Source organism: Anguilla anguilla, chromosome 5, assembly GCF_013347855.1.
Source record: "Anguilla anguilla isolate fAngAng1 chromosome 5, fAngAng1.pri, whole genome shotgun sequence".
Classification (NCBI taxonomy): domain Eukaryota; kingdom Metazoa; phylum Chordata; class Actinopteri; order Anguilliformes; family Anguillidae; genus Anguilla; species Anguilla anguilla.
The window spans coordinates 14,234,722-14,261,227 of record NC_049205.1 but is presented as its reverse complement, the minus strand read 5'-3'; the positions used below and the strand labels follow the sequence as shown (position 1 = coordinate 14,261,227).

Sequence of the window (26,506 nt, the reverse complement as noted above, 5' to 3'; positions counted from 1 at the left end):
CCGCTGGAATAACAGTAATCTAGAGAGTTCTGTCTGTCTACAGAGTGTCGTCGCTGTCAGTGGATGCATTCCAGTTGTTTCTTTGCCATTTACATTAATCAACCTTCTTCTTTTAAAGGAGAGCAGACTAACTACAGTACCATCCCTCTGTATTTTTCCTTTCCTCTGCTGGTTTTCTGCTTTCACTTTAAAATTCAGACCCAAAAAAACCAGGAGAGGCAAATTTACAAAGAGGCGAGGGGAAGCGTCAGAATCCAGCCGATTTGGCGTAGGAGCGACGTTCAAAGCGGCCGGCAGCGCTGTAGTCAGCCATTAGTTAACCGGGTTTTTCGTCTGTCAGCGTTTTTCTTGCGGACGGATGATGAGGGAGAGGAGTTGATGTAACAGACTGCAACCCGCCATGCGAAATCTATTATACAACATGGCTAACGCGGAGAAATGTCATTAGAATTGCAAAGGCCTGACTGGCAAGATTGAGTAATGCGCTGGATGTGGCGGGAGTTGCATTTGTCTTTGTCTCCTATGGAAAAATAAAAGAAAGCAAGCATGAACTATTTTTTATTTAATCCTGCTGTTCCAGTGGGTTACCGTTAATGGTGTTCTTATGCTGACTCGGTGGGATAGCTTCGACTGTGTGGGCAGATTTAATGTGTGATATGTCCGTCCTGAACGGTGCTCAAATGCTAATTCGTTCCACCCGGAGTGATACTAAAATGCTAATTCGTCCCATCCTGAGTGATACTGAAGTGCTAATTCGTCCCAGCGCACGGGCTGTCCGTCGAGTTTCCTCTTGACATGATGCACCGCTTCTCCAAATGCGGTGTAGATATTCCCCACATTGCCTCCACGAGAGTAGCTTTCACAATGTTGGTTGAAATTTACACTCTTGCCATCTCTGACATAAAGAAAATAGCATTGAAATTTTAAGCCTCTGACATTTAAAGTGGGGGACCTCTCCCACGCACACACACATACACACTCACACACACACACACACACACACACACACACACACACACACGTCCTCAACCCGCCATCTCAGAAAGTAATAATGCCCTACTTATGATGGAAGAGACTTGTACCCAGTGGGAAAACAGAAAAGTTCTGTTGCAGAAAAATGACTGTTTGATCTGGAAACCGCCACACACACCTGCCTCTGTTCGTGACTGAGGCCTGGCGGTGTTTAGCACGGTGGTGTGTCTCCCTGCAGAAACCCCCCTCAGTCAGGTCAAGGAATCCCCTCGCATACAGACCATAGCTGTATGTTATGAGGTCCAGTTTACCTGAATCCCACACCATGTGACGTCACATGACCCACGTGTAAGCGTGACCCAAGATGGCGGTTGCTCTGAGAAAAAAAAAAATCCCTGTGCCCGTCCGCCTTGGGACAGAGCCGATTTAAGCAGTCCAGCCGCCGCGCGCTAACCTCAGTTTCCCTCACGTTTCCCCGCTCGCAGGCGGAGAAGATGAACGCCCAGCTGGCCTCCCTGCCCCCGCTGCGCGTCTCCAAGCTGCCCGCCAGGGACGGCTCCCGAACCGAGGTGCTCTCCAGCGGCCTCTACCGCAAGACCGACCAGCTGCTGGAGACCCTGCTCCAGATGAGCGCCAACGTCAAGGTGGTGGACATCACCGGCAGGTCTCCAGGTGTGTGTGCCCCGACGTCCGACTGCTTCCGAGCGCTCGGCCAGCTCGGAAAACGCTCGTTTCTTATCGACAGCACGAGTTAAAAATAACAGTCGCGTGGGCTAAGTTATTATGGGTGTTGAGACCTTGTTGAATCTTGTGGCTGGTGATTTCAGTCTGATCTATGGAGTGTGAATGAGTACTAATTATATGAGCCGCGAATATATTGTCTGATCAGATAGCGTCTGCATTATGAGTGATGTTACTATCAGATTAACCGAGCGTTGTTAATTACTTATCTTATGAAATGTGTGTTTAGTATTAATGAGTGCTGATATAAGATACTTTATTCAATATGAATGAGTGACACAAATGTGTGAATTGAATGAGTGATGATAAAATCAAGCACAGACGATATAGAATGTGAGTGTAAGCATATCTGCGGCAGTATTCAAATGAAAATGCAAATAGGCTATTACATTTCGTTTTCATTCAATGTGCATAAAAACCATGACATAACTCAAATGAAAATGCAAATGTGCGCTTTGAGTTTTCATTTCAAGGTATTGTACGCACTTTATCTGACAATTTTTAAATTTAAATTTTAATAAAAATGTAATTTTAAATATGAATTTTTAAAAAGGAGGGATTGCAGTTTTATTTTGAATTTTGACGTGACACAAAATGATAATTATTTTGAAGTTTTTACGTGACACAAAAATGATAATACAAACAGAAGCAATGCCGTTGCACTTGATTTGTCACCCTTGTGTGATAAAAGCATGAAAATGAAATGATAAATTGTATTATGGATAATGGATAATCATGGATAATGCGGTTACAATAAGAACCTGCTATTTCAAATATGGTTTTCCATTTTCATTAAAATTCTGACAAGGTTGTGTCATAGAGGGCGAGAAAATGAAAAAATGAAATGGACCTTGCATTTAAATTTTAAAATTGTCAGATAAAGTGTGTACAGCGGGCTTTTGCATTTTCATTTGAATTATGTCATGGTCTTTGCGCACATCGATTGAAAACGAAATGCAACTGCCAATTTGCATTAGAATTTTGCCGCAGATGTGCTTTCATACACGTGTGTAGTGATATCAAATAGCGCTAGCGGTACGAATGAGCAACTCTGACATCGGTTGAAAGTGCGTGGTGAATGAGTGAAGACGACATAGCGTGATCGATATCAGGTGAGCTTGTTCTTGAGTGAATTGTGGTCCGTCTCCGTTGCAGTGACCCCCAGCGCACAGCTGCTGGAGCAGACCGCTCGACTGCAGTCGCTAAGCGACACCCTGGACAGGCTCAAGGTGAGCGGCGCGGAACGCTGGGCTTAGAAGCCGAACTGCTAGGCCGAGCCACGTGAATGGAAAAAAAAAAAACTAGCCTCTGCCGGGAGAGAGATATTTACATAGCGCGGCGCTACCCAACCTTGAAATGGAGAACATCTCCCAGTGGAAGCGGCATAGGCCTGTGGGCTGTGAGAATCGAGGAGGGGTGTGTTAATTCAGAGCGGGGGGTGGGGGGGGGGGGGGTCGTCAGGGTTTGCAGAGGGAGAGATGAGACGGAGGGACAGAGGGGACAGAGATGCATGTCATTGCTTCTTTTCTCCGGCCGTATGCTCTCTCTCTCTTTCTCCTCGGCCCTGGGGCGGGAGAGGCATGCTCGCCGACCAGGCGTGAAGGTGACCGACCGCTGCTTTGGGGGGGGGGGTGGGGGGGTGGGGGGGGATTAATTTTTAGAGATGGGGAAGCAGAGCAGTCGCTGCTCGATGGGGTTTTGGGGGTCATAGCTCCCCATTTCTTGTCTGATTTCCCTTCTCCAGGTTCTTATTATTCTGTTTTCCTTGCCCTCCCTCTCTGTTTCCTCTTTACATCCTTTCTCTCACTCTCTCCTGCCTTGCTCCCTCTATCTCACTCCTACTCTCTTCTTCGTTTCTCACTCTGTCTGTGTATCTCTCTTTCACTCTTTCTTTCCCCCCCCCCCCCCCCAAAAAAAAAATTCAAACGTGCTTTATGGGCATGACAAAGTTAGCATTTGTATTGCCAGAGCATGGCAAGGAACATGTGAAACATGAGATGACCAACAGTAATAACAGAATAATGTCTCTCTCTCTATGTCTCTCTCTCTCTCTTTTTCTCTCTCTATGTCTCTCTCCCCCTCTCTCTCTCAGGATGACGTGGCGGAGCACGTGGTCACCCAGAGGCCCGGGGCCCGCGTCCCCTCGGACTTCGCCACGTTTCCCTCCACCTCCTTCGTCAAGGTGAGTACCGGGGCAGGTGGGAGGCGGGAGGCGGGGCGGTGTCACGCCCCATCCCACCCCATCTCCTCACCCATCTCCGACCCCGACCCCCGTCACCCTTCCCCAGCACAAGCAGCATGCCACACTCACTGCCAGACGGCAGCTGTGGTGTCCTCGACCGTTCAGAAACGGTTTCTAGAACATTCCCCGTTCCGCTGCTCTCCTTTAGAAGGGTCTTGGTGCTTTAGCGTTTACCCCTGAACTCCTTGCCTCCTTGAAAGGGGGTCTCCCATGACAGGGCTACGGTTTCGAGAGCGGAGCGCCCTTTCGCCAGGCCCCTCCCTTGTTTTGTCTGGAATCGGCCGGGCCCCCCGAGGGTCCCGGGCTCTCCCTCCCTCACAGCTGCCTCCATTTCGGCTCTGGGGGGGCAAGAATAAGTTGCGCCTGGCAACGGGGCTCTCCCGCGTAGCCATTCAAATATTTTCTCTGGATGCGGCGAGGCGGCGGAGGTGGGGAGGGAGGGAGGAGGCCCGCCTGAGCGCCCGCGGGCCTGAGCAAACACGCCGCAGGGTCGTGGGAACGGGGAGCGGCGCCTCGTCTGAGCGCGCTCCGCGTTTGTCCTAGCCCCAGATTACCTAGACGCGGGCCTGCGGAAATTAGCATGCAAACGATGTTTATTCAGATCCTCTCCCTCTCTTTTCTCTCTCCTGTCTTCCCCCCCCCCCCCCCCCCCCCCCCAGGCCAAGGAGGAGAAGAGGGGTGACGCGGTGCTGGTGGGGAGGGTGATGGTGCCCTGCTCGCGCGGTCAGGAGCAGGTCCACCGCCTCGTCCTCTCCCGGCCCGAGCTCCATCGAGTGCACCGCCTGCTGCTGACATAGGCCCCGCCCCCTCCTTAGCCGCAGCCCCGCCCACTGCCCGTCTGTCTGTTGCGAGTGGATGATTGCAGGCTGTCTGTCAGGCCCCACAATCCCCAGTCCCCTCCCCCTCAGGCCCTCATGATTCTGTCTCCACCTCCAGGCTCACAGTTAACACAGGGATTGGCCGGAACCGTGGCAACACTACACGGACGAAGGAAAGCAAAGCCTTTGTTCTCATTGGTCACCACGAAAAAGGGCAGTTAGCTTTGGGAAAAACTTCTTTTGTTGTCATTTTTTTTTGTTTTGAGTAGAATGTAGTTCCTTTTGATATAAATTGATCTTAGGTAGACATTTACTTAAAAAGTCCAAAGGGGAGTTTTTTCTGCCAGTGCATCGTTTCCTAGGAAAACTAGCGTGAAAGATTGAGTTCTGAAAGTTCTTGATGAACGGAGAAGAGCGATGGTGACAGACAGAACAAAAGCCGTTCGCACGCGGGAACAGGCTCAGCCAGCGCAGATCCATTCATTTACACACTCCCGGGTCTGCTACGTTGACAACCGCTTACGCGAATACGAATGCATCTGTCTCACACGAATGGAAGGTGTATTTAAACTCCTGTATTGTCGTCGCTTTTTAACTTGAATATTTATGTGGGGCGTGTATAAAATATGTATTATCACATCTGTGTTCTGAACTGCAAGGCGTTTGTTCGTTCATGTACTGTTTGAAGTCAGTCATAACAAACGGTTCCGGTTAAATCTAAAATAAATTTGCTTAAAGGGATTTGAGTGGGTAGAATATTTAGTTTTGCTTATGAATTGCTAAATTGTTGTTTCAACTGGTTCAAGTCATATCAGGACATTAACCGTGTGTTGTTTGGACCAATGGCGTACTCGCTTTCTGCCTAACCAAGTATACTGCCCTGCTTCCAGTGTGCGCTGCATTGTACTTCTGTTCAGACTGTTTTTTTTAATCCAAACAAACAAAGCCTGAAGTATCTTGAAATATACAAATCTCATTTAACTTTCGTTTAGCTTATTTCGGGAATGAATTGCTGAGCCTAAAGCCAAAACCAAAAAGCGACTTTCTTTCTTTTGACCGCGATGTTCGTTTGGGAATCGTCTAGCGCCTGTTCAGTTGCACGAGCAGGTGGAGTACAGTAGATGTGTAGTTACCGGTTAATTGGCTCGCCAGGCCATCGTCCCAAGACCATGCCTTTCACTGATCAGCAAGAGAGATGTGCTTTGCTCTCCCCGCTGGATGTTTCTACCTATTCAAAGTGCATTATTAATGTGGTGTCCCGTAGACCTGCATGCACGGTTTCTCCTACTGGCGACAGTGAGCAGACCGCGGTGTTTAATACTTAGCCACGCGCATAAAAATTAACCTTGCTTGCGGCCTTTCAAAATGGCGTTCCGCCTTTTAGATGCAGTAGGCAGTTTACCATGACACTAAACCCAGTGACTGCAGCCTCCTCTGATGCTGTCTGTAGTTTTAAAGGCCAGAGGAAAGCCAGACTGACTGATGTGTGTGCTATCAACGGTTAGGAGCCTTAAACTGATCAGAGTTTACACGGTAAAGCCAGGTTTGCACAGCCTCACTCTCAGTTTTCTTTCAGTGGAAGTCGCAGCGCATTCGGGTAAAAGACGTCTTCGCCCAAGTTCATCGCCCTAGTAGTGTTCACTTGTCCGTGTTCCCTCATGACTTTTCGGTCTCCTGGTTCCGTGCTCTCAAAGCCTCTTGGAGTAGGAGGGCTGACCTCGGATCAGTTTTGCCTTTTTGTAGGCGATGTTGGATAAGGTTGCTGTGCGTACAGGGGGAACTGATCCTAGATCAGCAGCTCTACTCTGAGAGCCGTCCTGTGGAAGTGTCAGCGGCAGGCACACTTCATGTAATCATGCCTCCTGACTGTAGCAGCTGCCCAGCCCACAGTGTGCCGAGCGACTGCATGTGCTTCTTAACGCTGTATCCCGTAGTGCCCCAGTGTCCAAGACCAACCGCTGGCCTCGTAGCTCTGTAACCATCTGGACAATAAAGCTTTATCACAATGGAAAGAGCCCTGCTTGCCTGGCTGTGTTTGTGGCGTGGTGTCGGATGAACATGAACGTGAAATATTTCTGCCTCAGGTGCCGCTCTGCGTATGGCATCGGAGGTAATGAAAATCAAGGACTTTTAAAGGCGAAGATAAATGAAAGCGTTGAATCCAAACGTTTGCAGGAAATAATTAAGATTGAAACTTGCAGAGGTTTTGAAGAAAAAATAAAGCCAAGATGAAAATAGATCCGAAGAACCAGGAGAACCGAGGCTTTATTTTAAACCCTGAAGAAGGAAGAAAACACACGGCAGTGCTCTTCAATCATGTTCATGTGGGCTGCGTCCAGTGTTGTCCGTCATTTCAAGGGAATTATGCTCGTAATTTAAATCTGAACTCGGGCAATTACATAATCAGGATGCTGATTGTACAAGGTCCTTCACTTGCTGAAGTAGGTACTGAAAAAGAACCCAGACCCATACCTCGCTGAGATGGTCCTCCTGGAGAAGGATCTGCTGAGAGTTTTCCACCATTTAAATGAGCGAATATATCTTCATTTCATAACGTACGTGTGTGTGTGTGTGTGTGTGTGTGTGGCTGGTGGACTGCATGAGATTTGAAATGGCCTTATTAAAACCGCACCGCAGGGTTCTCGTGATCAGACTCTCGAAAGCTTTATGTAATCATAGAATTAGAAGTAGGTGCTCATGAAAATATGTACTACTGCTCGCTAGACAGAATAACAGCCGTATACTTTGAGACGTTTAAGTGTGGTGTTCCAGAAAGTATGAACCTTTTTAGATGAAGCTGGCCTCCAGGGTTCTCCGAGAGTTTCAGAACCCGCGTTTTGGGTCCAGTTGGACCGACGCTAACCGTAAACGAGCATTCTGGGGGCGCTCTTTCCAAATGCCAAAAGGCTGAAAGTCAGACCGGCTGCCAGTTGCGGTTTCAGTCGTCCGTCTCTTCACCTTTTTCGAAGATGTGAACTGAAGCGCCGGTTGGATCCTCTCTTCCTGAGCACCTGGGGTGTCTCTGCGTCCCTGTGGAAGCGGTGGAAGAGACTTCATTGAGAAACATTCGGGCGGTGTGCCTGTCGTCTTCCTGCTGAGGAGTATGCTGAGGGCTGAGAAAGTATGTCTGTATTGGAAAAGAAATGTCCCTTAAGAGTATGAATGTGTGTGCGTTCTCTGCTCTCCCCCGGTTTGTGTGTCTTAACATTCTGACAGCCCATAAACCGAACCAGCTGCTCTAAACTTGCTGCAACACAGCTGTCCTGGAATCTTGGGTCTTTTCATTTCGGTTTCCCTCCAGCCCTGTACTCAACGGTCTAAATATAATTGCTGCTAATTGTTTCCCTTTATGTCCTTATAGCCTGCACATGTCTTTATGTCTGGTTATACCGCCATTAAAAAGGCCAAAAAAGTCAAAAATAGCAGCGTTTTTACAAACGCACGAAAGTGTTTATGAGATCACCTTTCGCTTCCCCGCGTCGGCTCTTAAAAAGGCGCGAGTGAATTTTGCCCTTTTCTGCCATGAATTTCCTGTTGCCTGTGCGGTGATTAATTCTATTAAACAAATGAACATCGCCGTTTACAAGCCAACGCGCGACGGCTCGCTCCATTAGCGTCCTGACGCCCATTAATGGAAGCGATGCACGCCGCGAGACAGGCGATTTGACGCGACCTTGGGTCAATTACCCGTGTAATTAATTATTCCGCTGATTAAGACGCCGCACCCCCCAATTACGGCGGCGGACGCGATAGCACCCCCCCCCCCCCCCCCCCCTCCGCGCGCAATAAACGACCACGCCGCGGGACGGTTTACCAATGACAATTACAATACATCTGTTCGCGCGGCTCCTCGTTAATTCTGATGCGCTCGTGTAGCCGCTGCCACTTAATTGCAATTAAGCCGAGCGTCTGTGCGGCGCTAATTTAGTCCGCGCTGTTGTAGCGCCGTTCTTTAAATCAGGGCTGACCCGGGTTTGACGGCTGCAGTGCTGGAGTTGTTGAAAACTAGGATGAAATAAAAGTTAAACGCTGAATGATGTGAAGGCTTTCCGAGTGTCTGCCAGTGATATTTACTCTGAGTGCTTCTAACTAGGATTTGGCATTCTCGACAACTAGACATATCAGACTAAAAATGCAAGGCCTCGATCTCTGAAATACTCAAAGTGAATTGCAACCGAAATGTATTACTGCCACGGCATAAAATATAAATCGAACCTCCTCCTCCCCATGATGTTAACAGGGTGCATGTGCACGTATGCTACATCTATTGCACACCCCATAAATTGCCAAGCGCACGCACACGTGCATGTACGTCAAACAGCTGTTCAGAACACAAAGGTAACCCGGTGGGTTTCACAAGGCTGTTTAGCCGAGCTTGTGCTCTCCGTTGGGCTATAAGCGGGCCCCCGCCGGGCCGCATAATGAAGTGAAGACGCATGAAGTCAACGTCAGCGCACCTGTGACCTTTCCCACTCGTCATCAAAAGGCCTGATGTAGGGCAAAACTAAATATGGACCAGTCGTAGGAGCTGGACGCGGTCCCAGAACAACAGAATTACAGGGCAAATTGCTTTACAAATGATATAGCAGATACTGACTCAAAGGCTGACAAATAACCACCTGAAGAGAACTGGAGCTCCAGAGGCGACAGCTTGAAGCCCGATTTCATGAGTCACTTCACATAAAAGTGCACAGGTGTCAGGTAAACTTTCTGAGGTGCTATTTAAAGCAGAGTTACTGTAATCAGAGGAGACCACTCGGTTGGGGGGGGGGGGGGGGGGGGGGGGGGGGTTTCTGCTAACGCAGGCGCTAGGAAACTGCTAACTCTAGTATGCTACTGTCCAGCAGCACAAGAAAGACGCAAAGCTGTCTGTCTGAATAAGACCACCTCACAGAATGGAGCTTAGTCTGAAGTGATGTCACATCAAAAATGGCGTTAACATTATTGGCATCTTAGTGCACATCACTGTTGTGGTTGTATTTGTGCAAGATTATATTGATAACCATCTGGCTGGAAACGCCTCTCTTGGTGAGAGAGGTCATTGTTTATATTGCTATATTTTCTTCCGCATTAACATTGGAAAGTTCCATGCATGCAGATTAAGTGACCTGCCTCTGTAATTTCCAGCCTAAATATAGCCATTGCCATTAGAATTTTGAATCGAATTGAGCTCATAACCCTAAAAGGGATGATTTCAAGCTGTGTGTAAGACATCCGCCAAGGCAGGTGTTCCTAGGTTGTTTTGCCAGGGGGAAAGTGAAATTGCTTGATAAGCAAGACACTAGTGCCAGGCTGGTTAACAATGACTTGAATTAATTGTCCAGAGGAGAGAATGATAGGATTTTATTATGGATCTCAGGGGTATGGTAAGTTGTCCAAGAAATAAATCTTTTTCTTTTTCATATTTAGACTAGCTTTTTCGCATTACCAGACTGAACGTTTTTTCTTCGCACACAATTCCAGTTTTCATTTTGAATTGCCATTCCGAAGTAGCTTGATTTAATGTAAATGCAGCTTATGTCAATAAAACCTTTATTCTAATTCTGAAGCCAATTATCAGTTATGGGTCTATGAGAAAGAAACAATGGGGTTGTAAGTTTCTGAGTTTGATTACTTAATTTCTCAGCCAGTGCTCGTATTGTAATTCTGTGCCCTTGAAATACTTCTACGTCTGAAGGCCTTTGTGTGGTGCTTTTAATTGTCTAAGTCCCCAGGGACTGAGCGTACAGACAAAAGTTGCTGCAGGTGTACAAGACTGCACGGTATGATGTTGCTTAAAAAAAACTGTAGCCTGAACCCTAACAAAAACCCTAATCCTAAAAAAACCCCAAAGCTTTTTTAAATATAAGAAATATAGAGAAATATATATAAAAATAATTCACATTTAAAAAAGTATAATAAAATATTACAATGTAAGAAAAACTGAGGTTTTCTATTTAAAATGTTATAATTGATTTCATAATAAAATATTTTTTTTAATTATTCAGTTTCATCATCTTGGCAGGAACCCTGCATGGGAATGATGTAAATATCCTTTAAATATCCTCGATGTGGATAGTGAAGTGCTTCAATCCGACTGCTTCCCACAAAGCACCAGGGCGGATGGGCAATGCAAACCGCTTTAGCTGGCGAACACATGCTGTTAAATCCATTTGAACTGATACAGAATGGACCACCTACTAGTAATGTTCTCTCTAGCTGAGCTCGAGAGCCCAAGCTGCAGATGGTCTCTGTTGGGGCCTGGTCCTCTTGCTGTCTTAATAGGAACACTGATGGGTGGAAGGGATGGACTTTAGCCCCTTCTGACTGTAGGGCACGATCCAGCAGAGACTCACTGGAAAAGACCACTGCTCTGCTCCTCACGGGGTTAGCTTTGACTGTGTGTCCACCCATTACCTTTTTCCTGTACACACTGTTTTCTGCCATCACTATCAATTAGGAATTCTGTCTTTTGATAACACTCACTGGGAATTCATTAGAACTATAACTTAAAATTACATTAACACTCAAAAATTACGTCAATAGTCACAAATAGACATGGTACCACTGTAACATTACCTTGACCCACCATATGCCTAATTGCCCTAATTAATGTAAGCAATTATAAATGTCTACATAATGCTTATGAGAGTTATGAGTCACTCTTATGAATGACTATTCTCTCTCTCTCTCTCTCTGCATGTCGAACCACTGCCCACTAGATGAGAGCTCACAAGTGTCTAAACCTGTTAATATCATAATTATATCCAGTCTTTAATTGGCTGTATTCAGCTTCAAGCAAAGCAAGGGTACATTCACGTTCCAACCAATCAATGTAGCAGCCAGTTCTGTTTGAAGCAATAGATTGATCCCCTTTTCAGTGATACAGCCATTTTTGTTTTTACTGAGCTCTAGTGTGTAAATTATTCCAGGCAGGCTAGTTGTAATGGTTGGCAGCTGTGTGGATATTCCACTTTCCCAAAGTTGTCAGGAGCAGGGCCTAAATGAGTCCAGCAAACAGTCTGCAGGTCTGATTTAGTCCACCTCTACTGCTGTCTGAAGTTATCCCATAATCCTAAGCTTCTCTGATCTCTGCTGCCTGTGCTTTCTGTCCTGTGGAACAACAGGGAAAGTTGTCCTCAGGGAATCTCTCTGAATGTGTCATCCTGTGTCAAACAGGCAAACAGTATATGGGCCAGAGCTGGAGAGGGAAAACAAGGCATGAGACATCTGGGTAAAGTTTGTAGACCGTCCTTTTAATTACACAACCCCCCTGTCTGACACATGCTTTGGAGGGCAGCCTTCTCAACAATGAGGTTTTGGCAAATGTGACGCTCCAGCTAAACCAATCGACAAGAGTGATGAGTGTGTCTGTCCATAGTTTGCTCTTAAAACAGACTTGCACAAGGACAAGCAATCTGCTTTGCTCTTTGCACAGACTTTGCTTAATGTGCGTGATGGCATTTCCTCATTTTGATGCTCTACGAAAACACTGCTCAATCCTTAGAACCCTTGAGTTTGCAGGCTATATAATTTCCTGTGTTTGTAGGTCATATCATTTTTCTAGTTGAATATGGGCAAAACATTTTTACCCAGTCCTGTGAATGTAGGTGGTATGAAGAATTCTTGACAGTGTGGTTTGTTGATTCATGAGAGTTGCACTGGACTGTGGTGTTTGACTGGATTACAATTTATTGAAGACGGAGATTATTTTGTAAAGGGCAACTGAGATATATGGTTGTTGTTCAATCCCATTTCTATATACCTGATGTTTATATTGAGATGTTTCCTTCTGATTATGCTGTCTGTCTTTCCCAACACCCACAATGAATCTCGCAGAAGTGGCTATTGAGTTAGAGGTAAAAAAAATTGTGAAAAACAGAATGATCACTTATCACCAACACGGTGAAGAAAACAGTTCCACAAGGCGTGCAGGTTTTGCATCACATAAATCCGGGCTAAATGGACAGGCTTTCATTTCCCTTCAAGGGCATGTCGGTTCGGTGGGCAAGAAATGCAGCTTTGTTGAAATCGAAGTGTAAATGGTAAACTTAAGAGGTCCTTTACTTCCACCTGGCTGTCTGGCTGAGAGAAGACGAGATCTGCTCTTAGCCGAACTCAAATCAATAGGCTCTTTGAGGTAACTTTCACACAAGGATTGGGTCCTTTGTTTTACTTTCAAATCTGCTAAATTGGCTAAAGTGGGCAACCTGAAATGCATATTGTTTCCATTCCTCTTCCTCAATATTGTCATGTTTATAGTTTTGCTTCCGATTTATTTGAAGACAAATTTGTAATGCAGTGTATTACAAAGCTGTAATGCAAACTCGTCTCAGCTATATAAAAGACATTTGCCATTGTCAGACTAAAGAATTAAGCAATTTCTTTTTCAAACAGACATTTGATTTGTGAACTTGGTTAAAATCTATGCATGGATTGCACCAGCATTATATATTTCTCTTTATTGGGAGGTGTAGTTTTGAGTTCCTATAAGGATCATATAAACAAATACTTTATATGCTGAAGCACAGACAAGCTGTGTCCTTGACAACTAGTCATTTAACATGCAGATATTTGTCCACACACATTTGCATAAGTAGAGTTTAAATTTAATTTAACAATGAATGTTCACTGATTTAAAAAATGGAATTGCATATTGTATATTAAGCTCTCCTCTCCCATATGATTCCCTTATGATCAATCTGTGCGTTTCTTCCTTCTTTAATGGTCAAGTGGCAAATCTCAAGGTCAACAACCTGAAAGGACAAAACTCCACAAGGATCATTTCAGATCGCTCGCTGTAATGAGACACAATAAGCACTCTGCTAATCAAGCACAAGCTACACTGACTTCCCTGAAGCACGGGCAAGCTTTGTCCTTGGCAACTGCTCCTTCAACCAGCAGATATCCGTCCGCCTTTCAATTTGCATAATTGGGCTGCTTTTAAATAATTTTTATTAAACCACAAAGGTCAACTGGGAATAGCGCTGTTGTGCAGTGATGACCTTGGTAAATAGAACTGGTAAAGAATATAAGGCAGGGTGAAGTCAATCAGAAAAGATTATGCAGATTTGCTTATCTGAGAAAGAGGCCACTGGCAATAATGCCCCTACTGCTCTAAGTGAGTACCGCGGGATCTTTAACAACCACAGTCAGGAGTCAGGAACTCTGTTAAGTACCTTTATCAAAGTGTGGCATCTTCTACTGCAGGGATTTTAGAACTCACTGCTGGGACCCATTGTGTGTGCTGGTTCCTGGTCCCAACGTAACGGCTAATTCTGTATTGTAACGAGCGGTTAATTGTTCTTAATTACATCCTTTAAAAGTCCACTGAAGGATGATTAGCTGTCTTATGGACAATTTGTGTCAGAAATAGCTGTGTGTGCCATGGACAATAAAGGACTCAGATTCACATCCTAGGATTGTAATGTGTGGTACGGCTAATGACTTTTGAATTGATTAAATTATAGACCGACAGATGAAATCAGTGGGGTCCTAACTGCTGGAAGTGTGGACACCTGGTCACTGCAACTAAACCATTTGTGGAAAATGAGACGTTCATTGACAGTGAAAATGGCAATAAATTATACAGGCATTATGTTTAGTACAGTGTAGTACAAATGCAAGTAAAATAAATAAATGGTAGAACTGACAAACAGTCTAAACGGACGTTAGAACAATCTCAAGTGATAAGTGCATTATCTGTGGCAACCAGCATGTACACAATGTGTCTGAAGATCACTGTTCTGCAGTAGAGTCTCAATCACTGTGCTGGTGCATTGGATGGGGTGGAGATAAGGGCTTCCATTGTTCAGAATAACAAAGATACAGGATATGTTATTGAAGGTTTTTGGGGTAAGGTAAGCATAACTCTTTGTAGAATTCCTGATGTTGTAACACTCTGATCTATAGTAAATTAGTACAGGCCACTAGCTCCTTCTCTATGCTCACCTGAGTATTGGTTCTCAATAATTATGTTACATTACATTTATTCAGCAAACACTTATCCAGAGAGACTGGAAGAGATGTTAATTTAATCACATTTTCCTCTCTTAAAATGTATTTCCCCTCCTGATTTGGAGAGGAATTAATGAGTTTTCCAGGTAAATATGCTTTTAAAGTGCAGTAACTCAAAAACGCTCATTTATACTAAGCTAGATCACCATGGTAACATCGCCTGCTTCAACAAGTATGTACCGAAAATAGGACTGTCCCATTCAATTAAATCCTATCTGTTATGGAAAAGATGATGACAGAGACCCCATTGGCACTGGGGATGGGGGCCAATGAAAATATTTTCTTCCATTAAAACAATATATCTATTCTATGGAATGGATATAAGTAACTTGCGATAGTTATTATTTGAATGCTTCCAACCCCTGTTGATGCATTTCATAGAGATTAATCCAAAATGTGAATTCGTATGAAATGCACAACAGTGTGAAGCTGCTTCAATAAGTCTATGAGTATATACACTACATACTTATTTTAGAATAGGTGTGTATTAATTTCACAGGCAATACAATAGTGTCGCGTATTCTTTTGTTGTATTATTTTTAAACTTTGTATTTAGGGATTTTGATGGATGCTTGTATACGGCCACAATTTATTTTTAATGTGGATATGCTATGTTTCACAGGCATATTTGCTGATGTTCCACATAATTCACTTTATATGCAATGTGCCTTGAAAATCACTGTGACATTTAGAATTTAGCTCATTTTAATCTACACATAATAATATCGTGACTATGTAGAACTGATACAATATTACAAGGACGGAAGTTATTACAAGTATAATTTTTTATTGCTGCACTATAGTTTATGATCATTTCCTTGTTATTTAACTGCTGTGGAAATTTACTGTTGGTAAAAATATGTTTTCAAAAGAAAATCACTCCAGATATTTTTAGGCTCGATAGCAAATAACATAAAACTGATGAGTTTGCAAGAAAGACTAGCAAGACATGTTTTTCTCAGTAAAATTAAGATTTATAGGGGGTAATTTATTCTGTCAGGCAATTTTCCATGACATTTGAAGGGCAGTGTTGATATTTGTCAGTTTTCCACAATTTCAAAGGATGAATATAATTTTAAGGATTTTGGGACGACTGATAAATGCAAGCTGTAGATAGTGTTTTTAGAAGCCCTGTTAACTAGGTAGGTGCCTGACAAACGGAATGCATAACATACTGTACTTATATATCAAACACAAAACCAAACCAGGCAGTTTCATTTCACATTCGCACAGCATGACCCCGTGAACTATTGGAATGAATGCTGAAGACTTGAGGAAATAAAGAAAACATCTGTTTTTCAGAGTTGAGCAGTCCGTGAAACTTCAGAACAGCATAATGCTCCTGTTTTCTCTAATTTCTGATTCTATGCACATGATGAATTAATTTAAAAAAAAACAACAACTTTCAGTCCAAGGAAATTACTTTTCATACTAATCATGGATTTTTAGCTCTATTTAACCAGATGTTCAATTCAGGAAAAAATACTTACTAGTCAAGGCTGTTAGATAATGTAAAAGGCTGGACTTTTATACTTATTAGACACAATACTTCTGTACAGGATCTGCTAATTAAACACAACTAGATTTTTCTAAAAAGCTTGATGACACCAAAATAAATATCATCTGACTATTGCACTTGTATTTTGTTTAAACTTTACTTAACCTGGTAGGTGAGCTGAGAGCTCTTTTGCACTGACAACCTGTTGAATGCAAGTGGGCACAGAATGCACTGGCTAGACAGCCATTCAGATGTAGCAGATGATTAGGTGGCTGGACGTACAGTAGAGCCACTTTTATTGGAGTATGACCAGGACATTGGGGTGAACTACCCTAGTCTTTTGAAAAGTGCAATGGGATTTTTAATGATTACCTGAATATCCATCAGAGTTTAGAGATATGGCTATGTGTAAAGGGAAAGATTTAATTGCTAATGCTCCCAGCAGACGGCAATCACAAATACACATTGATATAAAACTTATAGAACACCTTCCTCCTTTTTTTGCACAATGTACTCTTGATACAACTGTAAGCTAGGCAACACTTCTTTTTATTTATTTTTTATAAAATCAATACAAATGTCACAAAAGCTTCCCCCGCCCTCCCCCATCCTGTGTCACGGTCAACTTCCTGTGCACAACCTGCCAATCAACTGTAAATGGAGCAACGCTGGCCAATTAGCACTGACAGAAAATGAATGCACAAATTGCACATGATGAGGAATCATAGTCCACCTGTTTGTCATTCCATATGTTCCCCTTGTCAAAATACTCCTTCAGGAAACAACGGAGCATTCCTTCAGAAATTAGGATGATCGGAGTGAAGCAACATTTACAGTGTCGCACAACATGGAACAACTTTAATGACTAATGAAAATATACACTGTGCTTCAAACTTGTTTAAAATACATGTCCGCTGAGACAGAATAGGAGCACATCCTGGACACGTTATTCTATGGCCATATAAAATAAAGACCTGTCCTTTGATTATTAAACAACATCCTTGGGCACACGAAACCCCATCTCATTCTGGTGACGTCTTTGCATGGAACCCGGCCCCGGAGTGGTTTGGCACAGACCAAGTGGATGAGGAAATGTCTTTCCTCTCAGCCGGTTGATAGTGTTCCAACTTGAACCCAGGACAGCACAAACAAATTACTCTCCTGAGAAAAAGAGCGCCAGGTTGTTGATATCTAATTTCCAGCAAAACAAGATCCATTACTCCGAGAAAAATCGAGTTTGCCTGGAATTTTAGAGCATGATTTAAATCTATGGCCCCCACAAAAATCACATGATACGAACAAATCTTCTCCCACAGTACTCTCTTCTCAGGAATGGCTAAGATCCCAGATTATATTATTGGGAAATAAATCGGCAATGTAGTCTCATATTCGAAACAGTTAAAAAAGTTAACACGAAGCCGGGGCCTCATTTATAAAAATGTTCTTAGATTTATACTTGAACTTAGGCTTAAGATAATTTCCGACAATGTGCTTACATTTGATTCATAAAAGATACTGAGCATAAAAAATCTTGCTTATGCAGGTTCTAAGAAGCCCATTTGTAACTTACGCACCTGTGATCTATAAATCTCAAATTAACTTAAAATTGATGGCACCCGAATGTGCCTTACAATCAGCAATTTCCCCTTATATAATGCTAGCACAAATGAGAGTTTAGTTAGGAGTAACCATGGACCAAAAAATAAAAGCAAACTTTTTGGAAGATCATCATGCGCAAAAAAAGTCATTCCGGTCTCTCAAAACTCTCTCCCTTCTAAAAGCACGGTTTTCAATGTCTTCCAATAACGCAAGAACAGCCATAGTTACTTTTTTCTAATTTGACACACTATTTATAGAACATCACATCCTGTTTTTAATTCAAAACACCTTGCGTCTGGCAATTAATTCCTCACAGCTTTAATTGATAATTCATATCAAATTGTTCATAAAGCTAATGCAAAGTTCACCACAGGCTTGGATGCATATGAATCCCAAACTGCAATACCCCTACATAACCAGCAGGAAAATCACTTACATCAAGTCTAGACACTGCGTAGAGATAAGATCATTTCCATGTCAAAGTAAGGTTTTATAAATAACTACTTATACGTGGTTTTCTGTGTAAGTCATACTTAAGATCAAAATTGATCGGAAGTCCATTCTATAAATGAGGCCCCTGGAGTTTAGTTGTGTTATAGATTTGGTCCATACTGTAGCTAAACAATTTTTTGGTTACACATTTATTGAGGTGGGTTTTTATTAATATTTGATAAGCTCTGTTTGAAGGCCAGAGCACATTATCCCTTAAAAGTCATAAACACACATTAACAATATGAAGGGCATATAAAACTGATATTAGGTAACTATATGCATTATGACATTACTTACATGCAATGTGAAAATCAGTTGTTAAAAGCTAATTTTATTAATTTATGCTTATACCCAATTGTACTGCATTATGTAACACTTATGAAGGTATTATAAATGCTGCATGAGACCAATTTCAAGTGAAGTGTTATCAGTTCTCTCCATTTTCCTGAACTGGTTTGACATTTGTGAATGGAACACAACCGATTTGTGCCTGAACATTAAGCAAAGGCACCTTCGGACAGTATACACTGCAGAAAACATAATGTTGAATAACATGGCAATAAATTCAAGAGATCTTTATAAATGAAAACGTTCCACACTTAAAATTCAATGGGAGATATAACATGGAGTCTAGTTGCTACTAATGCCCATTAGAGGTAATTAGTATTAAAATATGGCTGAGCATCCACTGTCCTGTTGTGTATAATGTAGATTTAAATGTTTTTACTCTACACTGGAGTTAGAGTAGTTAAGCAATCTCTGACTGAAGGGAAAATAAATAAAGTTTCCATAGAAACGTAAAGGGGAAATATATTCACATTCAGATGAATACATTGTGAATCAAGTACAAATTATAAATGTATCAGAACCAAACAGACATGGAAAATTTGCTGAAATAAGCAAGTTTTATAATTACCTGCTTAGAAGGAATGAAGAGCTCTTTTCACCGGCAGGGTTTACTGAATACTGAGAATACTGAGAACACTGAAAAGCATGAGATCTACAGGATCAAAAAGACCCACCCCACCTGCACAAATGTAGTCATGGAAGTAGAACTCTATACTTTCTGCCATAAACAACACATCACATTGCTGGTGTTACATTTTATTTGGATGCTTTCCATTATGTGGCTAGCGCTGCTACTTCCCGTTTCATACCCTGATGGGTTAACCAGTTAGCCCATAACTCAGAAAATCAAATAACAATTTGAGTGCATAGCATTGGGGTAATGCATAGCATTATTTGTCTTAAAAAATAAATCATGCTCTCGGCAGGTATTCTGAAGCATTTTAATCAAAAATTAGAAAGTGTGCTACTATCGATTAACGGCATTTACAGATTTTTACAAGCAAAACTTTACATTTTCCCACTGAATGAAGAAATAGTGGCAATATCCCCAGTGGCCACAGAGAAGCACGCGTTATTCTGTTTCTTTGTGCATTTTCACTTCATGAATCGCCTTAATGACATGCAAATGTTAAAATTAAGTGGTAGTACAGGGATTCTTGGTAAAAAGCCCAATTCTCAGAAAACTGAACACACACTAACAGGACTCTGCCACTGCAGAAACATTATTGGCAATTACTTCCACTGCAGAGAGGCTATGTACGGGAAAGACCGCTTTCAGAAGCCTGATCAGCAGACAAGAAACCCTCCATTTTCATTTACGTTACTATAACAAACCTCATGTGTAATGCACCACCTTTAAGGGGTGTAAAATTAGAAAAAACAGATTTTAATTTACCGAGGTAGAGCTCCTTTCTCGTGCCAGTTTATATTGCATTAGCAAGCTGTGTAACGTCAGATTAAAGGTTAACTGTGCCCAGTTTAGTAGTAGTTGTGTGAAATCAAGATAGACGGAGCAGTGCACTTCAGGAAAAAAAATACACACTGCTGAATTCAAGTCCATTCATCCTAGACGTGGGATGATTAGAACAAGGCATGTTCCGAACACTGTTTTGATGTCATAATATATAAATCTGGGTGTGTAATGTGGAAAAGGAAAACAAATTCATCCCACATTTGTAAACCCTTCATTTTTCTCCCATGCAAACACGAATCAGTGTACTTCACCGGATTTAACAAGCTCTGCGTTCAAAGATGTGCAAACATAAGATTAAATGGCTAAAGCACATGGATTCTATGTAACATTTAAAAACCCCTAATGCAGCAATTAATCAAGCCCCACCCACAAAAAAGGGAAAAAAAAACACACGCAATTACATCTTTGGAAAATTACACAGACATTTAAAAACAAACAGACTGACAGCAATAAAAAAAAAAATGACACAGGTATCGATGTGATGCACAGACCAGTTGAGCTACTTGATTCAGTGTGACTCCTGCCCATCTAAGCTCCATTGCTGTGGCTGACAGTCTCATTACGCTGTTCCCAGAACGCAGCGTCGTGTCGTTTTGCAGGCTGGGCGTGGTCGTCTTTGAGCACACGTGCGTCGCGTAGGAAGGGAACTGGTGCACCCTGTGGGGTACCTCTTACACTTCCCCACCCAGCCCAGATCTGGACTGGACTGGCCCCCCCCTGCTGGACAAAACCGCAAACTGTGCAAGGCTTCCAGCAGTGTGCTCTTTAGTGCAAATAAGTTTGCCGAACTCCTGTCAGTTTCACCGTCTCCGAGGGTCATTTTCGTAGTGGAGACAAGGCTGGGTTCGGTTTGGCCCCTGGGACAGGCCTATTGAAAGAGAGACAAGAGGATGAAAACAATGATTACCAGAGCTGTACCTTGTTCCAGATGAGACTACAGCTGACTGAGGAATGCAAAAAACCCTTTGTTTGGGGAACTAGGAGGAAATGGAGTACCTGTATGAGTACACACATCATTAAGCACAGCACAAAACGGGACGCTTCGTGAATGTGAATCGAGGTGCGTGTGCAAGGTTTGTTGCGTCTTGCGAGTGCTGTGGAGGTATGGTCTTAGCCTTCAGGCATGGCGGACATAAATAGATATCAGCACGACGCGAACCCGGGAGATTTGCAATTCGTTGCGTGAAACCTCAGTCCCTGCTTCTGCTGGAGCAGATGCGCACCAGCAGGTGGCGCTATCTGCTCCAGGCTCTGCCTGTGTGTGTCGCAACTAGGCAAGCTTGCTGATAGAGACTGACTAGGCTCCATATAAGGAGACAATAGGTGGGGATTCACTATACTGGTCCACTTCCCACTATGACAGTGAGAAAGCATGAGAGCTAAAGATGTCAGGATTCAACAAGTTCAAAAAAGAACAGTTAAGTGTTCTTAAGTTAAGTTAAGTTAATGAACAGGTCCTCTCTCAGTCTCTGGACACTGTGCAGAAGACGCAGACTTATAAAAATGATTGTGGTAGTATTACGTTTTGTACGTTGCTTTGGATAAAGCGTCTGCCAAATAAATGTAATGTAATGTACTTACTTCTGAGGTGGAACAGGTCTGAAAAAGAAAAAAAAAAGTTATTCAGGACCAAACATTCAGAGTGTAAACTTCATGTATGTAATTCATGTATGATGATACACATTCAAGCAGACATCTCTATGTTTTTTATATCTTAAGTGTTTGGCATTTTTGATACTTCCAATGGTTGATACTCAATTTAATTAGGATAACTAGTTATGTGCACTGATTAACATACTGACTTTCTTCTCATATCACGATTTCCAGGCGTTTCAGAGTCCACCCACACTGTTGTGCTGAAGAGTCAGGTGACGTACTTGAACGTTTTGACTGGAGGAATGCTGGACACCTTGCCCGTTGGCTTGGGGCTGAGAGCAGAGGGCGTGGTCCCCAGCTGGCATATGGGAGGCTTGGGCAGAACTACCCGGCAAGGGGAGGGGTTGAGGGGCAGGGGTCTTTGAGGTGGGGAGGGGGAGGGTCTTGACTGAAGTTCAGACACTAGCTGTGAATAAGAGAACAGCAGAGGGGGGGGGGGGGGGGAGCAATGGATTTATTTTTCTACAGTTTATGATGCAATAAATTCAACTTCCAGGTGTATTGCTCGTTCATCTTCTTCCTGCTATTAAACAAAACATTATTTGAAGAAACCGCAAAACACGAGGAAACGCCTCGCGCAATGTTATCAGAGTCGACGCCGATTTCTAATGTAAGTTTTTCTCAAAGCGCCGGCAACTTCTTTGCACTGATTAGTAACCAAGTTAAGAGGCGGCAGTATTTGCAGAAGATTAATCATCTTGAATAAATGATTCATAACAAAGAGGACAAAAGCAGACATGTGTTCATTAGTTCTGAGTAAGAGCTGACAGCCCCATAATGGCAAAGCAAGGACAAGGAAAGGAACAGTAGCATGGGGGGAGAGACAAAGAAAGCAAAAAAATTAAAAAATAAAAAGATCCTGAAACCAGACAGCATGTGCCCTGAAACACCCCATGGTTTTCCACTAAATGGAACATTTGCATTATTCCAACAAGGCTGACTCATTCACAGTTGAATGTTGAAGGATGATATTAGGGACTGTTGGAGGACATCTTTTGTAATCAACACCCTTGAAAAGCTTCAAATGTACTAAAGGTCAGGATTAACAAGAATATTTGCATTACCCCTACACAATGGGCTAATGTAATGTTTGAGGATTTCGTAACAAACAGTTTTAGTAAAGATCGTACTCGGATGGAGGGAGGGAACAACGGAACAAGGAAGGCGGGTTTTACAGATGAGCGACAGCGGCAACTTACCAAAGGGCATCTGGTCGGGCTGAGGGGCAGGGGCTTCTTCGGCGGGGTGAGTTTGGGCAAGACTGCTGGAGATTTCGGAGGAACGGGGGGGGGCTTGCCCACCGGCAGGGGCTGGTCCCGCGGACCGCGGTGGGGCGAGGGCGCGGGACGCAGGGGCCGGACAATGTTGACGGGCTGGTTGCAGTTGGGGATAGGGTTCGGTCTCAGCGGTAGGACCTCTTTGCTTGTGTGTGGAAGCTGCAGAGGAACAGACAAGATTAGAGCCTACTGAATATTCAACAGCTGCTATTTAGCTATGAAAAAACTGTGACAACGTACGCAAAATTTAAATGCAAACAGCAGCAACTGCCTTATGTCCAATGGCACACACTCCCACGCTTGTGTGTTTGTCGCCGGAGAAACACTGGCAAGCTTTCTGGGAAAACATAACTGCTGCTCATTCCGAAATACTTTATTAGTTATATGGATTGCGATGAAATTGCATTCTGTTGAGTTCTCAGCTGAATGTGTTACCAGCAATACGGCATGAATGATATGTTATTATTCCCCTTTCCAAGCGAACAGCATTGATTTAGAGCGCGCTGGAGCCATGTTGGGCCTCCAGGGGGTAGGATCGGCGGGCTTTGTCTGAACACATTATGTGTTAGAGACGGAGCGATTCTCCAGCCCCCATCCAAAATCTCACCAATTTCCCTCACTTCGGCGGCTTGCCGTGGACTGTATTTTTTATTATTTGTGAGTGTAGCACATCAGCGTGGAGCCTGGGTGCAATAACGGTTTGACTACAAATGTAAAAAAAAAAAAAAAAAATAAAGTCAACAGAACGAGCGGAAGATCGTTCCTGACTTGCTTTTTTGGTCCGACTCTAATCAGCTTCGCTGTGATGCGAAGCAGCGGACAGACTGCCAGAGCTTTGTTTATACCTAGAGTACTGGCAGCCTCTCTTATCTTCCCCTGTGCATGTGGCTACAATGCCCGCAAATTACCCACAGCTGGGCCTTCACGGGCCTTTCATATGACAACCTTCAGAGGGATCCTTTTAGCCAATAAAAAATGAAAGAAAACAAAATGCAACAGAAGAGAGAAAAGTTTACTGACCCCTAGAAAATGAATAAACAGAAAGGACAAAGCGGCTTTCTGTTTGCATGCTATTGTTTATCCATAACTCAAAGAAACATATTTGTTTGTGGTGTTTTAATGTTCATACTTCAGTCCATCTACGTCACTGTAAATTGACAAATCAACTGAAGAACAGAAATAAACTTTGTAGAACTATGAAGACATTACTGGACACATTCAGAACACAGTCTTTCCTGCCCTTCATATAGTTATGATATCTCAATGCTAAAAAATCCTAATAAATAGTAGCAACAATTATGGTTTCATATAAACTGTCATTAACAAAATACAGTATCCTGTTGTGGTTTATTAATAGCTTACAACTTGAATCGAGTTACATTTTAAAACAGTTTCTTATGTCATAAATGTATTCAATTGATATACACAATGAAAATCAGAACAAGTTTGAGTACAACATTCCCAATGACACACTGCAGGATCACTGACAGACCTCAGATAAATCATCCGATTTTATAAATACCAGTTTTTCTTCAGCTCCGGCTTTTATTTATTATGTTTTGAAGCCATTATTTTGACAGAAACAGATTTGACCTATGTTCCAGGTGTAAATCACTTGCTAATTAAAAAAATGCATATCAGCTAATGAGAACACTGATACACGTGACAGATACTAGGCTCCTACCGGATGAATGGAAGCAGAGCTCGGGCTCACACAAACCTTCTTTGTGTTGCTGTTCTTGGATGATGGCCCCACAACTTTCAGATGAAAAGCTGGGTTCAGATGTCCATTTTTCACCTTGTGATCTGTCACATCGTTCCTGAGAAACCAATCAGAAGATACTCAAATGCATTCAATTCGACTGGAATGAGAACAGCTGGTGAGGACACAACTTTTCCGTTAATTGTGTACGACATCTGCTGAACATTTGAAGAGGCCCGGCTCATTCAATGAAAATGTGTGCATAATGGAAAATAATAGCACTATACTGATAACTACATTTGTCCCTCTTTAAATATTAAAAACGTTATGTGTGTGTGTGTGTGTGTGTGTGTGTGTGTGTGCGTGTAGGTGTGCGTGCTTGTGTTTATGTGCGTGCATATGCATGTGTTTACTTGCTTGCAAGAAACTAAAAAGTCATTCTAGCGAGCTGGTGGCTAACAGAAATGCTAATTAAATCATGCGCTTATAAGAAGGCAGAGGGCTGCTGAGATGTTGACTTAATAAATGTGGATGAAAGTGTGCGTCCTCGATTAAGGCTATGTTCAGCCCTGTCTGACAGTCTGCAGCTCGTCTTACCGATAGCGTTCGCATTATTCCAGCTTAATGCATTAAACATGTATTTTTCAGTCAATTACGGCACTAAAAACACCTATTTCTGTAATTCAGTGCTAATTATCGACACTGTGGGCAAACAATTTGCATAACCATTGTACAGCCTCTTCTTTTATTTCAAAACCATTTGTGTGAAAAAAATGATAAAATGTTTACACGTTTTATGGCAGCACGGAAAACATCCCTTCAGGTTAACTAGAGAAAAATAAAGCAATTTAAAAGCCCATGTCCTTTATAAACAGATTTCTTTAAATTTATATGACCTTCAGTTAGCGAGAATCAGCAGATTGTGAAAAATAAAATACAAAGCTTCAGGGGACGTGAGCAAATGAGTATGTCCCATGTTTTTTTTGCGTCAAACAAAAAAAACTTCTTTATTTGAGGCAGTAATTTGTTTCTTTCAAGTTTTCAGTGGGTAACTATGAAAGGAACTACTGCAGGATGCCATTCTACCTCTCTACAATGTCACACACAGAAAAGCAAATACTATGTAAAGTGACACTTTCCTTTCAGTGTGCATCAGCCTACAGATAAAGGATCTCAAAAACACCACCCACATCATTCTTTTGGTTAGGAGCTGCCATTCTGTAGTGGAGAGTGATGTTTTCACAACGCCAAAGCCACTTGACCATGAAGAGTGAATAATGTGGCGCACTTTTCAATGGGTCTTTCTAGGAGAATGATTAAAAAATTGCTTTAAGAACACATTCATGTTAGCGGTGATATTCTCCAGTGTGCTTGAGCTTGAGGCCAGCTCCCTGTCCACTGTTCCACCATACTTCCCATTGGCACTGTTGCCAGACGAGATGGCTGTGTGGTATTTCATGTATTACCTGTTCTCCTGGTTGTTCTTCTCCCTCTGCGAAATCCATTTGTGGTAGAGGGAGGTCTTGATCTTGTAGCAGTAGAACACAATAAGAACGGCGGGCAGCAGCACCAGGAATGCAAAGAGCAGCCCGACCACCAAGCCCAGCTGACCTGAGGACGCAGAGATAGAACACCCAGCAGGGGAACACAGAACCCGCAGAGGTAGAACACTCAGCAGCAGAACAGAGAAC

General features: G+C 43.0%; 2 protein-coding genes across 10 annotated transcripts in view; one reads left to right on the top strand and one right to left on the bottom strand.

Moving 5' to 3' along the window:
• dctn1b (dynactin 1b) overlaps window positions 1-6,788 on the top strand; it is a 65,874-nt gene extending 59,086 nt beyond the window's left edge. For all 7 annotated transcript variants that reach the window (XM_035418064.1, XM_035418068.1, XM_035418067.1 and 4 more), the window contains 4 exons: window positions 1,458-1,644; window positions 2,869-2,942; window positions 3,806-3,895; window positions 4,615-6,788. In XM_035418064.1, coding sequence (XP_035273955.1) covers window positions 1,458-1,644; window positions 2,869-2,942; window positions 3,806-3,895; window positions 4,615-4,752 — 489 coding nt within the window. In that variant the 3' untranslated portion in view covers window positions 4,753-6,788. The remainder of the gene's footprint in view (window positions 1-1,457; window positions 1,645-2,868; window positions 2,943-3,805; window positions 3,896-4,614) is intronic.
• A 12,843-nt stretch (window positions 6,789-19,631) lies between these two features.
• The window catches only part of LOC118226931 (disintegrin and metalloproteinase domain-containing protein 33-like), a 101,422-nt gene continuing 94,547 nt past the window's right edge, over window positions 19,632-26,506 (bottom strand). For 2 of the 3 annotated variants that reach the window (XM_035416932.1, XM_035416930.1), the window contains exons 19-24: window positions 26,282-26,426; window positions 24,834-24,933; window positions 23,036-23,272; window positions 22,058-22,242; window positions 21,762-21,779; window positions 19,632-21,048 (exon numbers count right to left, since the gene is read on the bottom strand). In XM_035416932.1, coding sequence (XP_035272823.1) covers window positions 20,997-21,048; window positions 21,762-21,779; window positions 22,058-22,242; window positions 23,036-23,272; window positions 24,834-24,933; window positions 26,282-26,426 — 737 coding nt within the window. In that variant the 3' untranslated portion in view covers window positions 19,632-20,996. Of the gene's footprint in view, window positions 21,049-21,761; window positions 21,780-21,982; window positions 22,243-23,035; window positions 23,273-24,833; window positions 24,934-26,281; window positions 26,427-26,506 lie in introns of all 3 variants that reach the window. The other variant, XR_004765127.1, reaches the window with a different exon arrangement.